The following is an 18,472-nucleotide window of genomic DNA, read 5'->3' as shown; positions in this document are numbered from 1 at the left end:
AACCACTCATCAAGACGTGGTATGAGTTTGTAGGTCCAACGTCCGCTTTATGACTCATCTCACCGCTGCTGCCACAGGCCTATTGTCAGCAGTCGCTCCGCTGCTTTTTCTAGAGGTGTGGGCCGCGTTCCCTGTCTGTTATAGAGGCGAAACATTTCATCTACCAAGAGGTTCAGGGGTATCTTTCTCGCTATTACGCAGATTGCATCATCAGACACCGTAGATTAGGCTTTTTGGTCCCCGCCCAGATAGGTGCTGCATACAGAATTATAGAGTCAGCAACCAATGACCGTAGCCGTCTGCGATTTCCCTGGGGCCCTCCTATATTAGGGAGAAGTCGCGTTAGGGCACCATTTATAGAAGCCGCCTTGGAACTTACATGTGTAAAATGCTGCCTGAAACAAAGTCTTGTGTCGATCCAGACCCCAAGATATTTGATCGCCTTTTTCGAGACTATACGGTGTGTACCTATCTTCAGCTCAAAAGATTTTCGCCCTCCAGCACTTATTAGAACTGCCTCGGTTTTGTTACCGGCTAAATCTAACTTAGCCTCGTTAAGCCATCGTTGCACTCTCGCTGCAGCATCGTTGCACTTTTCCTTTAAGTGGTCAAGTTTCGTATCAACTACCACCAGGGCAATATCATCGGCGTATCCCACAATTTCGGCGTTTGGCGGGAGCTTCACCTTCAGGACTGCATCGTACATGATGTTCCACAAAGTTGGTCCCAGCACTGAACCTTGTGGTACACCACCTGAGACCTTGTACGTTTTTTGTCCCTTTTCAGTTCATATCGCAGAATGCGGTCACTTATATAACTGCTGATAATGCGGACAAGGTAGGCTGATACATTGAAACCTCTGAGGACCGTGATGATGCTAGGCCAGTTTGCCGAAATAAAAGCATTTCTAACATCTAGGGTGATCACAGCGCAGAACTTTCTTGCCGATCTTCCCGAACTTATAGCCCTGTGTGCTATCTCCACCACCGTTTTTATTGCATCCACCGTAGATCTAGCTTTCGGGAAGCCGAGAGACCTGTCGAGCCTTCCAGATGCTCCTGGAGTCGTTCGCAGATAATGCGTTCCAGTACCTTTCCCACTGTGTCCAGCAGACATAGGGGTCTGTATGTATTTTCCATCTCGCTGGGAACTTTCCTTCGGTAAGGCATGCCTTGTATAGGTCTGAAAAAATCTCCGGAGTTGACCGTATTGCTTCTTTTGATGCTATATTGGGAATCCCGTCAGGCCCGGGGGCTTTGCTATCCTTTATCCTCGTTAAGGTCCTAAGAACTTTTTCTTCCGTAACTTGTGGAACCATTGCAATTTCTGTTATTACGCTATTTTGTAAGTCCCCTGCTTCCTGTAGGGGAAATAGTACTGAAACTATTTTTTACATTAGTACCGAACAGGTCGGCTGTGGCGCCCTTGGTTCTTTAATTTTGCTCATAACTATCTTGTAAGCTAATCCCCAAGGATCATTGTCGGCATTTTCTGCATTTATAATCATTCTGAAGTTCATCGTAATTTGTACGACCTCGCGCTCTTTGAGCTTTTCTTCTAGCAGAGTTACTATCCTTACGTAGTTTAGCAATTTCATCTGTCCACCAATATGCTGGCTTTCGGTTTCCCCGGTATCTGGATCTTGGCATCGTTGCGTCGCAACTCCTTGTTTTCCAAAAAAACATCAAATATCGGTTGCTTTTTATCGCTGCAGAAGGCGGAAAATATCCAATAAAATCATAAAAGTGGCAGCCTAATTTGTGCTGTTTTGGAAGAAACGTCCCTTATATGGTAGTTAGGTCGACTGATCGCTTAATTTTTATAAACCCTTACCTGCTTATAAAACTCGTTGTAAGCTTATTGATTTGAAATTGTTTGAAATAGAATAACTGTTCAAGTACTTAAGTTTGTCTTTGGTTATATATGCCGGTAACGAGCTAGGAATTGTCTTGCAGAAAACCAGAAAAAAGCAAAAGAAAATTCCAGGAAATAATATGGATTCTCAATTAATTTATGGATTCTCAATACAATTTAGATTTTCATAATGCTCATTATGACAATGGTAGGATGTATGTATGGGATGAAACGACAGCTTCAAGAGGTGCACAGGAAGTAGCATCATACATTTTAGTGCATCTGGAGGACTCAAAAACACGTAGTAGCTTACTGCTTGTTCAGGACGAAGTCGTAACATTAAAGTAGCATAGATGAAAATGGATAAAAATGAAAATAAAAAGCAAACTACTCATATTTAACCCTGAGCATTCCTGAAAAATTAACCTTTTAAATGTTCTGTAAAACTTCTTTCGATGATTTTAAATTTGACATTTCGAATATTTTACCTAAAAGAGGAAGAGCAGAAATATACTTACATTATACACCACCACTAGACCAGTAGCGGAAGAAAAAGATAAAAGATCTTATGTGTTTACTACCAAATATCTCTCCAGTATTGTAGCAGCTTTATAAGGATCTTAAAAATTCAAAATTATAAAAATGGACTACTATATTCAGACAATTTTGAAAATGGTTTATCTCAATTCCAACTTTAAAATAACATTTTCGTATGAAATTCACACAAAATTTCATATTCATATGTCATATAAAAATAAAAATATTTTTTACTTTATTCAAATGCAATTCATTAAATAAAACCCCAAACCGGACTACAGAGAAGTGTGTGCTTGGGTATCACAGGGGCTACGTGTACGACATCTGGCGACGCACCTAACGACATCCTGAACTTGCAACCTATAGATTTTCAAATTTGAAAAGAAGTTATGAAGACGGCGTACAGGCTCAAGTTAAGAAAACACTGGCCATTGTCAGATGTGCCACTAGTTGTCGGATCGGTGCGCACTGTTCAATGATGTCAGCTGATAATCGGATACCTTATGGTAACTTCGGTAGGAAGTGTGATGCCTTGATTCGACATAGAGATCAATGGTTAAGTCTAGAGAACCTATTAACGGATCCAAAACCAGTGTTAGTAGCCGATCTGGATTGTACTAAGATAAATACACTAAGTATTCCCACGTTACAGGACAGATGGCTACGGTATTCTTAACGGAAGTCTATTCCAACTTGAATTGGAATAAGTGGAAAAAGTGGCAAGATAGTAGTATTGGAATTTGTAGTGACAGTCAAGCTGCTAACATGCGCTGCTTTTCGAAATTAGTCGGGGAGAGTAAGTCAAAACTTAACAGTGTTGCAAAACATAACAAAAATCGCCTTATTTGTGGTATTACAGGGAAAAGATTTGCTGATAAACTGCCTAATGAAGGCCCTGCAAGCATGCCACTATTTCCTAAGCCCTTTTTTCTAATTTTGCATCGATTTAAGGGGGGAGCCTGGTTTATAAGTTCAAAAAAATCAATTTTTTTTTTCGTTTTAAGCGATTCCTAATATATTTCAGAATATTCACACAAAGTTACAGAGCCTAATTCTCAATATTTCCGTAGATACAAAGCCAAAGGTAGGCGAGCGTTAGGTATTTACGCTGTGACCGGACAGCTATAGTACAAACTTTATCTTCTTTTCTCGACTTTTCATTTTTATGATTTCTTTGAATTGGCGTACATGAATGAAAAAAAACTAATGAACTTTTTGAAATGAATCATAGCTTGTTCCCTTCGGTATTAAATTCTCTTCTATTTGAACTAACAAAATAGGTAAAAAAAAATTTTTCAAGATTTTTATACCAAGTTAAAGTGAATTATTTTTATAGAAAGGCATTTATTTCTTTAAAACCTCCAAAAAGTTGAAATTTTGGAATTTCTCTCAGTTTTCTTAGTTCATCTAGAATAAAAAATCATGATAATTAGAAATCCATTTGAATTTTTTGCTTTAGATAATAATTACGAGCTGTATCTTGTACGCCAGTTGGAAACTCCAGCGTTGCAGCGCTCTACTAATTTCTATGTTAAACATTTTTTTCAACTTATTTTAACCAGTACAAAAATTTTTTATACTTTTTAAATGTTCATTAAAAGATAGAAAAAACTTTGCGGTGCTAAATTAATTTTTTCCTTAAAAAAAATAGCAAAGAGATGCAATTTTTAGACCTTATAAACCAGGCTCCCCCCTTAACGACTTCATGAGGTTCATCCATAGAAGACGCGGTACACCTGTAGAGTAGCCAAGTACATTGTGAAAAGGCGAAACGGGAAATTAGCAACCTTTGTAGAAAGCAATTAAGAGTATTGGGGGTGTGATCACAAGGCACAACGTGGTCAGCCTATGGCGACCAGGGGAATTATTGGCGACCCAATGTGCTTATCCTATCTTGAGAATGAGGACACAGCAATGCATTTTTCTGTAGCTATCCGAGGTTTTCTAAATAAGACTTAGGTTGTTGGGTTGGGATGTACTCAGTATGGATAAAATTGATACTCTTCCGGATCTCTTAATATTCATCAATAAATCTCTAGTAATATTCATTAAATATGTGAAAATAAGAAATTTATCACTTTGACTACTTTTATAATCATGGCCACATATTGTAGTCCAGATTTGTTTCAATTTTCCCAACAGAGTTGACTTTTTTAATTCCCCTTTTATCTTTTAAATTTTTACTGAATTCAATAAAATCTCAAAAATAATTAATATTGAATTTTCAAGGCATCAATTGCTATATTAATTGCGTAGAATATTGAGTCATTCTACTCTTCGTTTAATTAAAGTTACGGTTTGGTTTTGTAATATAGTCTGTAAGCGTTTTAATGTCATAGACTGAAATGAAATAAGAAATTTCTATTTTTATTAATTTTACTTGCTTGAATTTGTGTGTAATATTTTTGAGTTTACTTTATATGAGTTTATTTGCTATCTTAATTAAAAAGAAAAATACCGAAACCAAAGAAAAAAATTAGCTTGAATTGTTTTGTTCAGTTTGTCAATTATGGTGACTCATGACAGTGACTCACTATAAGTAGATGCTACTATTTAAGAATTTAATTCTCTAATATTTATTATATTACACCGTGCACAGTAAAAGTTGTCTTAGAAAAATTGTATATGCACATGAAACTACAGATTTTATATGGGTTTTTCAGTAAGAGCGCTTCAACTTTTGAACTTTTTTGAATAAAACACAAACGGTTTGACTTTTTTAGCTAATTTTTTTTTATTATCGAGTTTGAACATATACATTTAAGTATGAAATTCGATTTCTTTTGCATGACCACCGCGTGCACGTTTTACGAAGTCCAATCGTTGAACCCAATTTTCGACCACTCTTTTGCATAAATCGACCGAAATTCCAGCAATTTCGCGTTCAATATTGGCTCTGAGCTCACAAATCGTCGCCGCCTTGTTACTGTAGACCAATGACTTCACATAACCCCAAAACGGGACGGCTTGTTAAATGGACCGTAAAATGGCCGTAATGCTCTTAAAGTAGCAGCAACAGAACGATTATTTTCATAAAAAATTTGCACGATTTGCAATCGTTGCTCAAGTGTATAGCGTTCCATGATGAAATGTATACTAATGAAGTTTACAAATGACAAGCGAAAAATAAAAAATATTGCGTCGTTCGCCCTCCCTATCGGAAAAAAGTTGAAGCGCACCTATTGAATAGCCCTCTATATTAGATTAGGGAATAAGTTCGTAGCATTTTTACCGAAGACTTTTATTTAAAGAAAAAACAATATTTATATCAATAAGTTAATCAATTATACATTGCGCGTTTCTGTTTACAATCTGTTCCCACCTCTCGGCCAATTTGTTAATACCGTTCCGCCAATCTGTTGTTAAAGAAGTGATTGAGGCCGTTTTTAAGAACCTCTTTGTTACGGTTTGACAGGGGGCGGAAAAGACGGTAATCGGTCGATGTAATGTCCGGAGAATACGGCGGGTGCCGAAGAACCTCCCATTCGAACTCTTGGAGGCGGCTTTGACGACAAGGCACAACGTGGTCAGCCTATGGCGACCAGGGGAATTATTGGCGACCCAATGTGCTTATCCTATCTTGAGAATGAGGACACAGCAATGCATTTTTCTGTAGCTATCCGAGGTTTTCTAAATAAGACTTAGGTTGTTGGGTTGGGATGTACTCAGTATGGATAAAATTGATACTCTTCCGGATCTCTTAATATTCATCAATAAATCTCTAGTAATATTCATTAAATATGTGAAAATAAGAAATTTATCACTTTGACTACTTTTATAATCATGGCCACATATTGTAGTCCAGATTTGTTTCAATTTTCCCAACAGAGTTGACTTTTTTAATTCCCCTTTTATCTTTTAAATTTTTACTGAATTCAATAAAATCTCAAAAATAATTAATATTGAATTTTCAAGGCATCAATTGCTATATTAATTGCGTAGAATATTGAGTCATTCTACTCTTCGTTTAATTAAAGTTACGGTTTGGTTTTGTAATATAGTCTGTAAGCGTTTTAATGTCATAGACTGAAATGAAATAAGAAATTTCTATTTTTATTAATTTTACTTGCTTGAATTTGTGTGTAATATTTTTGAGTTTACTTTATATGAGTTTATTTGCTATCTTAATTAAAAAGAAAAATACCGAAACCAAAGAAAAAAATTAGCTTGAATTGTTTTGTTCAGTTTGTCAATTATGGTGACTCATGACAGTGACTCACTATAAGTAGATGCTACTATTTAAGAATTTAATTCTCTAATATTTATTATATTACACCGTGCACAGTAAAAGTTGTCTTAGAAAAATTGTATATGCACATGAAACTACAGATTTTATATGGGTTTTTCAGTAAGAGCGCTTCAACTTTTGAACTTTTTTGAATAAAACACAAACGGTTTGACTTTTTTAGCTAATTTTTTTTTATTATCGAGTTTGAACATATACATTTAAGTATGAAATTCGATTTCTTTTGCATGACCACCGCGTGCACGTTTTACGAAGTCCAATCGTTGAACCCAATTTTCGACCACTCTTTTGCATAAATCGACCGAAATTCCAGCAATTTCGCGTTCAATATTGGCTCTGAGCTCACAAATCGTCGCCGCCTTGTTACTGTAGACCAATGACTTCACATAACCCCAAAACGGGACGGCTTGTTAAATGGACCGTAAAATGGCCGTAATGCTCTTAAAGTAGCAGCAACAGAACGATTATTTTCATAAAAAATTTGCACGATTTGCAATCGTTGCTCAAGTGTATAGCGTTCCATGATGAAATGTATACTAATGAAGTTTACAAATGACAAGCGAAAAATAAAAAATATTGCGTCGTTCGCCCTCCCTATCGGAAAAAAGTTGAAGCGCACCTATTGAATAGCCCTCTATATTAGATTAGGGAATAAGTTCGTAGCATTTTTACCGAAGACTTTTATTTAAAGAAAAAACAATATTTATATCAATAAGTTAATCAATTATACATTGCGCGTTTCTGTTTACAATCTGTTCCCACCTCTCGGCCAATTTGTTAATACCGTTCCGCCAATCTGTTGTTAAAGAAGTGATTGAGGCCGTTTTTAAGAACCTCTTTGTTACGGTTTGACAGGGGGCGGAAAAGACGGTAATCGGTCGATGTAATGTCCGGAGAATACGGCGGGTGCCGAAGAACCTCCCATTCGAACTCTTGGAGGCGGCTTTGACGACTTGTGCAACATGGGGTCTGGCGTTGTCGTGCAAGAGTATGGTTTGACCATATCGATCAGGTCTTTTTAGTTGAATAGCCTCATTCAAGAGGTGTAGCTTGACAATATAGAGCTCCTTGTTGATTGTGGCATTCTTTTAGAACTTTTCCCAGTGCATCTTGCTCTGTCAGTCCCACCAAACTTTTGATTCTCGGCTTTGGCGTATCTCCTGGAACCACCCACTTCTTTCTTTGCTTCATATTAATGTATACCCATCATTTCTCATCTCCCGTGTCCGCGTGTTGCTCGATGGCGAGCGAGATGCTGAGAAACAATTTGAAAGCGGCTTTTTTTTCTTTCGTTGAGCTCGTGAGACACCCCAGCGTCCAATTTTTCGGTAAATCTCATTGAATGTAGATGAATGGGAATCGTCATCATAAAGGCAGTTCATTTTTTCCACCGATTCACAACTGGTTTGGTGACCGTTCTCCTTCAAAAGTGAGCTACTCAAAACTAATAAAAAATTAAATAACTCAAAAATGCCATTATCACAATTTTGTAGAGCAGAAAGAGTTCAATCGAATAAATGCTTACCCTGCTGAATACTTAAAAGGAAATATTAAAACGCTAAGGACTTATTCCCCAACACAATAGTAGTGCTGCCTACGCATGTTTTTACTTTCTCATAAATTACATTTTTCAATGGACTAAAATTTCATTCTAAGTTTGTGTAACTTATGTCGAAAGAAACCTTGGAGCAAATATTTTCTTCAAAATACAAAACACTGTGCACAAATCTATGTATTCTCTGATTAGTCCCTAGGGTACACTCTTTATTTGAGATTTTTTTATAAGATGTCTTTTCCTGATATTTAAGGGGTCCCGGTCTAGAGCTCGAAATGAAAAACGATATTTAAATCTTTTAGGCTTTTTATTTAACTTTTTTCACAAACAAAAAATGAAACATTTTTTTTTTTTTAATTTTAATAATTTTAAAAATGGTGCTGGGCGGCCGCCGTAGCCGAATGGGTTGATGCGTGACTACCATTCGGAATTCACAGACAGAACGTCGGTTCGAATCTCGGTGAAAACACCAAAATTAAGAAAAACATTTTTCTAATAGCGGTCGCCCCTTGGCAGGCAATGGCAAACCTCCGAGTGTATTTCTGCCATGAAAAAGCTCCTCACAAAAATATCTGCCGTTCGGAGTCGGCTTGAAACTGTAGGTCCCACCATTTGTGGAACAACATCAAGGCGCACGCCACAAATAGGAGGAGAAGCTCGGCCAAACACCCAAAAAGGGTGTACGCGCAAATTATATATATACCTATATATAAAAATGGCGCTGAAGTTGACGCTCCCGAAAAATTGGACCTGGACGGTGTTGTCCATTTTGGCTCTTCTATTTATCTTACACACAAAAACCAAAAAAAATATTAATCAAAATGATTGTAGGTATCTATGTCCCGTGCTAGAATAAAAATAAAAAAAAATAAAAATTTGACAAAATGGCACGGTTTTCATTTTGATACTGTGAAAATCGAATTTTTTTCAGTTTTTTAATAAAAAAAAAAAACGAAATAATTTAAATAATAATATGATTCTAGTACGGGCGATAGCCATTGATGTTGTGCACAACATAATAAAATTTCAGACGATTCACTTGAATAGTGTTTTTTTTTTTTTTGACAACACCAGGCCGAAAAAAGTAGTTTTGAGATAATTGAGTTTAAAGTTTTGAGAGTGGCCGCTTGACGAATCTGACTCTACCTTCTAAAACGACTGTAGAATCCAAAATACTGGGAATATCCTTCCAAAAATTTGGCAGTATATTTTTAAAAGCCTAAACTTTTGAAATATCAAAAAAAAAATTGATTTTTTGAAAAATCCCACTTAAAGGAAGAGACTGGTATTTAAGAAAGTTTGTAAAAATTAGATTTTAGAATAGTTTATTTTAAAAGCATTCAAAATATAATACAGAAATAAATAAATAAACTAAAAAAATAAAATAAAACTAAAAAAAAAAAAACAAAATGTTTACATAATTTGTCTACCAATAAAAGCTTGTCCAATTTTTTTTTAATTTTTCGTTTTCTTCCAGCTTTTTGGTATCGCCGCCATCGTACTGATTGCGGTCAATTCTGGAGCCGTGCCAGATGATTGGGATACACCAGCCTTTATAATCTTCGGATTGGTGGTACTATTTGCTATTATCGGTTGTGTGGCAGCGCTGCGCGAATCCATTTGCCTCACTGTGACAGTAAGTGTAAAAAATAAATGCCTATCACTTCAACCATGCACACTTTGAAATAAAAATGAATTAAAGAGAAAAACTTTTCATTCCTCATCCAGTGCGCTGTTTTCTTGCTACTGCTAGCTATTCTACAAATTGCCGTAACTATTATTATTCTGAATGACCGTCAAACAAAAAGTGGCATTGGTAGAGTCGAAGATGCTTGGGACCACGACAAAATGGATGCTTTGCAATCGAAATATGAATGCTGCGGCAAAGATAGTTCACAGGATTATATATTGTTGAATCGGCAAATACCACTCAGCTGCTACACCGATCAAAATGACGCAGATGCCAATAAAATGTATACGGAAGGTTGCAGCGCCAAATTGCAGCGTTACTATGACAGTGAGACGACGACCATCGCCACTGCTTCGTGGGTGATTGCCGCACTTGAGGTACGCAGACAGCTGTGCAAGAAATACTCACATTAATGGTTACTATTTGCTTACTTTTGTGTTTTTGTGTGTTTTCAGGTACTTGGCTTTTTGCTGGCCGTATTTTTGGTCATTAATTTCCGCAATAAACAACGACGCATGCAGTTCTAGAGGAGTAGCGATCGCTGTGGAACAGTACAAATTTATGTCTAACGCCTCGAATAGTGAAGGATGTTGCGGGGATAATACTCGTATTTTGCTTGATGTATTCATAGAAATGCCTTTTCATTTGTGCAATTATTGTAATTTATTTGTTGTATATTTATTGTATTCAATATTCACTAAAGTCACCGGAGTGCAATCGATTAAAGACAAAGTGATTGTTTAAGAGTTCGAAATATTATTTTTCTTTGGGTATTAGGGTTGGTTGGTTGGTGAAAGTGGTGATTCTTCCAGAATCCAACTAGCGCTTCCATTTTGTTGCCACATCCTCGTTACCAACTTGTTGGGTATTAGGGTTGTCACGTATTTTTTTATTTTTATTATTTGTAAGTTAATGCTTCCAGTTAAAGCTTCCTACTGACCTATGAAACGAATAAAATACAAATATACCTAGAAATTTAACTAACCAAAACTTACGTAAAACCACTATTGAGGTATGAGGAGCTTAACAACTCTCTTGAAAGCGGAATATCGTACAATTCACAGTGATTTAGTTCAGATTACGCTCTAGCTAATGGAGCTTTAAGAGCATAATGAGATATTTCATGTGCTATATTAACTATAAATAGAATTTGATTTAATTTTAAAGCCTTACCGAGGGGATTTTCTCAGAAATGCAATGGGCACGAAATGGAAAATATAAAATTAAGGTAACTTATAGGAAAGATGCATAACTCACGCCGAATTAAGTACTACCAAGGTGGATCAAAAATTAATCGAACATTCAAATAAGAAATTCTATATGCAATTCTTCCATATTTGTATGCTTTCTAAATAAACACTGTTCCAGGCTCTCAAGAAATATGCCATAGATTCTTCGTTCGAACCAAATCATTTAGCGATGAGTCATTTCTTTGCACTTGAAAATAGGAAAATGTTTAACGGTATTAAATCCGGAGAGCACTCACATGCTGTATGAACTCCATCTAATCGATTTCGCCAATTTGACTGAGGAATTATGCCGAGTGCATTGTTTTGCTGAAAGAAATTTATTTCTCTCGAAATGCGGTGGCTTTTGCTTCTACTCGGCTTCAAATAAATTCAACTGCTCTGCATATATATTTAAATATGGCCCGATTAACTTTTTTTAGTTTTTTCGAGCTCTTTCCAAAAAGCAATCGCTATGAATTTGTTGACCTCAGACTCACCGTGTCTTTTTTTGGGTTGGAGCCAACAGGAGAAGTTCACTGGCCCAACTCTACCTTGGTTCATTTAATATAGTGATAAATTTATGATTCTTAAGCGGCGAGGGCTTGCTTGGATTGCGATTGATCAGCAAATACTCGGATGAGTGTTCGTTAGTAAAAAAGTTGCACACGTTGATGCTACATTACGGCAACGCGTCTGTCTGTGAGCTCAAGGCAGTTAATTCCTCGGCCTGCAGAAAGTCTCAGGCTTGAGCTTCGTGAATTTTGTACCGATACTAGGCCTACACCCAAACAAGATTCAATTGAACCATCGGGTTTGTCTGGTTCAAAATCAAATAAAACTATGTCTGTGCACTGACTTCGGAGTATTCAAAAAACAATGTTTATTTTTGTTGAGGAATCACCTTTAGCGGCGAGGTGCATTTTCGGGCGCATGGCTATGTTAATAAACAAAGAAAGTAAATTGCCATATAAGGAACGAATTCAACTCAAATGAAATTTACTAACTTGTACGGATTTTGGGTTAGCGCGTCATCATTGGTTAGCTCTTTGGTAAACTTACAGATCGATTGTTGCCAGCAAAATTGCATAACGTGCCACACAGCAAACGCCGCAATCGAAATTCTGCATGAACGAGTTGAGAGTATGATTACCTCTCACGGAGATTACTTGAAGTGGTCATAAAGGTCGGGTGATTTGACCGCTTTAAACTTCCGCCTAAGGCATTTCCTTAAGTCACAGCCTTGTACTAATAAGACATAGTCAACCAATGCCCTCAAAGTAAACATAACCACAGCTGTACCTACCTGAAATGCATCCGACTATGCAGCAAATTCATTTAAAATTTAACATTTTGCATACCTGCCACAGTGTGAGACCCAGGCGATATTTTAAGGATGTTCAAATAAAAACGAAGCTTGTCAATACTACACAGAGAGCTTGTTTTATTATATTCAATAATTATCCGCCTTTATTGGAAAATACTTTATATATTATTTAATAACTTTAGCACGAATCTGTAAAAAATTATTTATTTTATTTATTGTACTTTGCATTATTTCTGATTGCATAAATATAGAAGAGTATGTTTAGTGTGTTCGTAACATAAATGCCTTTTATTTTCTTAAACAAAAAAGTCACATTATATTAATAACCACAATAAACTGCATAAAATATGAGCTCAGAAATGTTGCGTATACGCCCACGTGTTTTTTTTTCCAAACAAATCTCTAACGTTTTAATTTCGAATATTTACACAAAAAATTCTCGTATGCTTCTTAAGCAAATTTTTCTTGGTGGAAAATACACATTCAACATTTCAGGTATTTTAAGGTGTTTTCAAATATTTGAATAGCCAAAGTGTATATAAACAAGCAAACAAATCAATCAACAATGCCACAAAAAGCAGCAATCATAAATTAGCGCGTGCCAAAAAAATATTTTCGCGCCCTAATTTATTATTGGACGAGTAGAATATTTGATTTCAGAACAAATTGACATGGCGTACAGTTTGACGTACAATTTTTAATTCCGGCGGTCTTGTGCATTTTCTCGCCATTACGAATGCTCCACATTTTTCTTATAAGGAAGAAAACACCCAACAACCGTCCGTCAGCAAAAAGATGTTGAAACATCAATGCAATTTTTGAGCTCCTTGATACTTGCATTATATTATATTAAAATTTAATGGGCTGTAGCCCACATACTGAAATTTTTTATAAAAAAATGCTGATTAAGAAGTTTGAACTTTTTATTGCAAATCTGCTGAATATTTGTATTTTTTATTTGCACAAAGTTTGAAACCTGGGTTCATATGGTTTTTGTAGGAGAACGAGCTAAAATGTTACGCAATAAAGCCATTTTTAACAACATTTTCTCAAACAAATTATTTTTAAAGATTTTTAAAATTGCTTATTTATTTACTTTCTTCCATCAAATATGTATGTATGTAAAGGCAGTTTAATCTAAAAAAACAATTTCTTTCAAGTTAGAGAGAATTGGAAAGTTATGGAAATATGTATATATAAAATTCCGCATAAATGTATGATTTATGAACCCATATGACCTTAAACAAAATTTTGAAATTTGTTATTTACTTACTTTTTGTCGTCAAATTTACATATACAAGGAATTTAACTCAAAAACCATTTTTTTCAACTTAATTTGTTTTGAAAATTGAAGAGTTAAAAAAATGTATGTAAAATTCAAATTAATGTACATATTAATATGCCTTTGCAACAATATTCATTTAAAATCATGAAAGAAAAAACGGAAAACTTTTCTCCAAAGCTCCATTAGAATTAAGCGAGAATTTTCTGACACCAGCAATTGGTGTGTACTACTTGTTGCTGCCGCCTGCAATCAAACAATCTGAGAACGAGAGGCCCGCCTGCCAGCGAAAGTAATCACTGCTGAACAACTAGAGCGTAGCGCAGACACCACTCTTAGAGGCTGAGGGCATAACACAAACAAATAATGATTTGTTTAGACAACAATATATATGCATGTATATATATATGGCTACTTGTTCTGAATATAAATACATATATATATATATATATATATAGTTATATAGCTACACATGAGTTTGTGTGGTTGCTTGAATAATTTGCACTTACGCGAGTAAACTAATTTTTTCTGCACCATATGCCAGGAGCAAAAGTACACTACGTATACGCTTATGTAAGTATGTATGCAGAGAGTATGTACTTGCATCGATGTGTGTGTGTAAGGCTGTGAGTGTTGAAGACAGACGCACAGCTACTTGTTGATTAAATAATGCATTTGCTGCCTAGTGATGACGCATGCTCGCCTTGAACTTTTGCTTTGTATGCTTTGTTGTGTAAATGTACGAGTGTTTATGTGTGCACATCTTTATGAATGGCCCATATAATTTGCAGGCGGCATAACGTCGCTAATCAAGTGATGAGCAACGGCTAGTCAGGCAGTTGGCGAATCGTCTAAATTGAATCAAATTCGAATAAATTTTTGTAGTTATAATTAGGCATTTCATTGCATTTCATTGCTTTTGTGCGATTTTATTCGATGTGGCGGGTGAAGTGTACCAGCTAGCGTGGCTGATGGCAATTTGGAGCTCTTTAATAGAGATAAAATTTTTATTTATGAAATAAAAACTGCAAAGAGCTGCAGGCGTGCATTTGCGACAGTGAACTGGCATGAGACTTATTCTATATCAGATTATTTTTGAAATTTCATGATATTTGTAACAAGGAAAATCAGAATAATTCTGAGCCGGAAGCATTTATTTAGATATTCATAATTTGTTTTATATAATTGTTCTTGAATTTTTCTACATACACTACTGTATACACTGTGCTACGTAAATGCGCATCTAAACTAATTTTTAAAATTCTTTTGGTTTTCAATTAAGTAAAAGATTTTGTTTAGCTGTGGTTTCTAGGTCATATAACCAAAATATGCATTTTTGTTTAATATGTAATCTCTTGGTTCTGACAAAGCTTAAAGCTAAGGTAAAAGCTTCATTGAGTGATTTAAATATTCCGATGTGAATAAAAAATACTTCTTCATTTCTGAAGAGAGTTTAGAGTTAAAATAGCTTTTTGGGGAGACTTTGTGGAGAAGAAAATTTCGTTAAAATATTAGTGCCCTAAATAAAAATCCAAATACTGAAGCTCAGATATCCATCCATCGTCTCACAAAATTGTATTTTAATAAGTTTTGAATGAGCTGCCTATTTTTTATGTAAGCCTCATGTTTTCGATACTATAAATATTTAAACTATAAAAGGTCGCAGCGTAGACCTTCATCCATTCATTCAAGATCATTTCACAAATTCATTTTAAAAAGTTTTGAATGTGTTGCCACCTGTTTTTTATGTAAACCTTACGTCTCCGATACCATAAATTGTATACATGAATATATGTTACACGAATATACAACATTATCAAATTTGAAATATTTTAAACACATTTAAATGAAATTAATTATTAATTCTTTTACATATGTATAAGTTGACTAAAGGGACAAGTAAAATAAAGTTAGCGACAAAGTTCTCATATACGAGGTGTGCTCAAAAAGCATCGCGAATTTTGAATTTTTTGCAGGTTATATCCGAATTTCGATTTTTTTGTGACGATGTATTGGTACTCATGTCGCTCACTCATGCCGACAAGTTCGGCCATTTTGAATGTTTAGTTACCTATTCCAAAATATGGATCAAAGAACCTGTATCAAATTTGTGTGTGAAAAACGAAATTAACTGCGCGGATGCATTCCGAATGTTGACTGTGTCATACGGAGAAGCTACTTTGGACCAAAACAACGTTTATCGCTGATACAAAATGTTCTCAGAAGGCCGAGAAATTGTGAACGACGAAAAGCGTGGCGGCATGCCGGACGCCCGAGCACTTCAACAACAGACGAAAAAATTGATGAAGTAAAGAAAATGGTATTGGCCAATCGTCGAATCACTGTTAGAGAAGTTGCTGAGGATCTAGTCATATCGATTGGCTCTTGCCATTCGATTTTTTTCAATGATTTGGGCATGAGACGGGTCGCCGCAAAATTCTTACCAAAACTGCTCAATTTCGAACAAAAGCAGCATTGCATGAACATAACTAATGAGATGTTGGACTCTGTTCGCGACGACCCAAATTTGCTCTACAGGGTCATAACTGGTGACGAATCGTATGTTTATGGTTATGACGTGCTCAATCATCTCAATGGAAGCTGCCGCACGAACGAAGACCGAAAAAAGCGCGCCAAGTTCGGTCGAATGTAAAAGTTTTGCTTACCGTTTTCTTCGGTTGCAGGGGCGTTGTGTATCATTAGTTCTTGGCACAGGGTAAAACGGTCAATAAGGAATATTACCTGCAAGTTATGTTAAGTTGTGGAAGAACAAGAATTGGCTCTTGCATCACGATAACGCCCTTGCTCACACATCGTTGCTTGTGCGACTTTTTGGCCAAAAACAAACCGTATTCCCCAGTTCTGGCCTCCTGTGACTTTTTCTCGTTCCCGAAACTGAAGAAGCCCATGAAAAGATGACGCTACGCTACGATTGACGAGATAAAGACGGCATCGAAGAAGGAGCTGAACAAGATAAAAAAATTATTTTTTGAAGTGCTTCGAAGATTGGAAAAAACGTTGGCACAAGTGGGGAATACTTTGAAGGGGACAAAATATATATTACTGAATAAATAAATAATTTTTGAAAAAACATAAAATTGGCGATACTTTTTGAACACACCTCGTATATGTAGATACGATTTAACAATAATTTTCTTCCAAATTAGATTCATTCTTTTTTTTGTTTCAATTTCTACAAAAATATATATGAGCCGCACGACTTAGTAGCCAGTGCTATTTTGTCCTTTGTGAATTAATTATTTATAATTAGTTTACATGTAAATAAATAAATAAGTAAATAGTTTAAAATATTTTCCGTTCCTACTTAAAGCTACAAATATCCAAGTTGCAAATTTTATGCAAATTTTTTAAACATTCGTCCAATTTACCAAAAAATTTCAAACTTTTTATTGAGAACTTTTTGAAATTTTTAGGTAGGCAGTTTTACAGCCCATTGAGTGTTTTTATGATAAAGTGCAAGTTTGAAATTGCTAAAAATTGCTCGTTGATTTTTGATAATTTTTTTCCTCGTCGGTTTTGCACATTTTCTCCCTATAACGAATCCAGGACACTTTTTGTATATGGAGAAAATGTGAAACGCCGTCAAGGAAAAAAATTATATAAAAATCATTGTATTATACTTCATTATTTAACATTTAAATGGACAATAAAACTGCATTCAAACTTTTTTATTCTAGTTAAAAATTTCAAATTTTGAAGATGAAATTTGGCAAATATTTTTAAACCACGAGCAAAGTTTGAAACTGGGATTAATATAGTTTTTGTTATAGAATATTTTTATATTTTTAATTTAAATTATATATTATTATTCTATATTTATTAAAAAGAAATAGTTAAAATAAAAAAAATAATCAAATCTGATTTGTGCGGCCTTAATAATTTTGTAGGCGGCCGCCGTAGCCGAATGGGTTGGTGCGTCATTACCATTCGGAATTCACAGAGAGGTCGTTGGTTCGAATCTCGGTGAAAGCAAAATTAATAAAAACATTTTTCTAATAGCGGTCGCCCCTCGGCAGGCAATGACAAACCTCCGAGTGTATTTTTGCCATGAAAAAGCTCCTCATAAAAATATCTGCCGTTCGGAATCGGCTTGAAACTGTAGGTCCCTCCATTTGTGGAACAACACCAAGACGCACACCACAAATAGGAGGCGGAGCTCGGCCAAACACCTAACAGAAGTGTACGCGCCAATTATTTATTTTTTTTTATTTTTAATAATTTTGTATTTCTCTTTAGTTATGAAAATATGTATATAAGAAGGCCATCGTAATCGAATTCGTTGGTGCGTGACTACCATTCGGGCATGAAACACCAAATGAAAGAATGAAAGAAAAAGTTCTATATCGGTCAGCCCTCGACTGGCACTGACAAAAATCTGAGTGTATTTCTATCAAGAGAAAACTCCTCATAAAAAAACTATCTGCTATTCGTAGGCAACATAAAACTGTACATTCCTCTATTTGTAGAAAGACATCAACACGGGCACCACAAATTGGAGAAAAGAGCACGGTGAAACACCCAAAATGGGGTGTAAGCGCCACTTATAAATATATATAAGGATATAAGACGAAAGGGTTTTCATAAAAAAAAATATTCCTTCATGGTGGAAAGGTAGATCTTAACTGATGTGCTATAGGTTTGGTTAAGTGCAGCGGCTGTCCTTCGACGCACCTAAGCCAATTGGAAGCACCTTGTGACACCACTGGAATTATCCTGTTCGTACATGGTCTTCTT

The 18,472-nt window shown here is 35.6% G+C and overlaps 1 protein-coding gene across 1 annotated transcript in view; it reads left to right on the top strand.

Annotated features, from left to right (window-relative positions):
• The window catches only part of LOC129245921 (protein late bloomer), a 30,053-nt gene extending 19,417 nt beyond the window's left edge, over positions 1-10,636 (top strand). The window contains exons 2-4 of the mRNA XM_054884365.1: positions 9,670-9,828; positions 9,921-10,259; positions 10,338-10,636. Of these exons, the coding sequence (XP_054740340.1) occupies positions 9,670-9,828; positions 9,921-10,259; positions 10,338-10,409 (570 nt within the window). The 3' untranslated portion in view covers positions 10,410-10,636. The remainder of the gene's footprint in view (positions 1-9,669; positions 9,829-9,920; positions 10,260-10,337) is intronic.
• The last annotated feature ends 7,836 nt before the right edge of the window (positions 10,637-18,472 follow it).

Source organism: Anastrepha obliqua, chromosome 4, assembly GCF_027943255.1.
Source record: "Anastrepha obliqua isolate idAnaObli1 chromosome 4, idAnaObli1_1.0, whole genome shotgun sequence".
Taxonomy (NCBI): domain Eukaryota; kingdom Metazoa; phylum Arthropoda; class Insecta; order Diptera; family Tephritidae; genus Anastrepha; species Anastrepha obliqua.
This window is presented reverse-complemented; position numbering and strand designations above follow the sequence as displayed.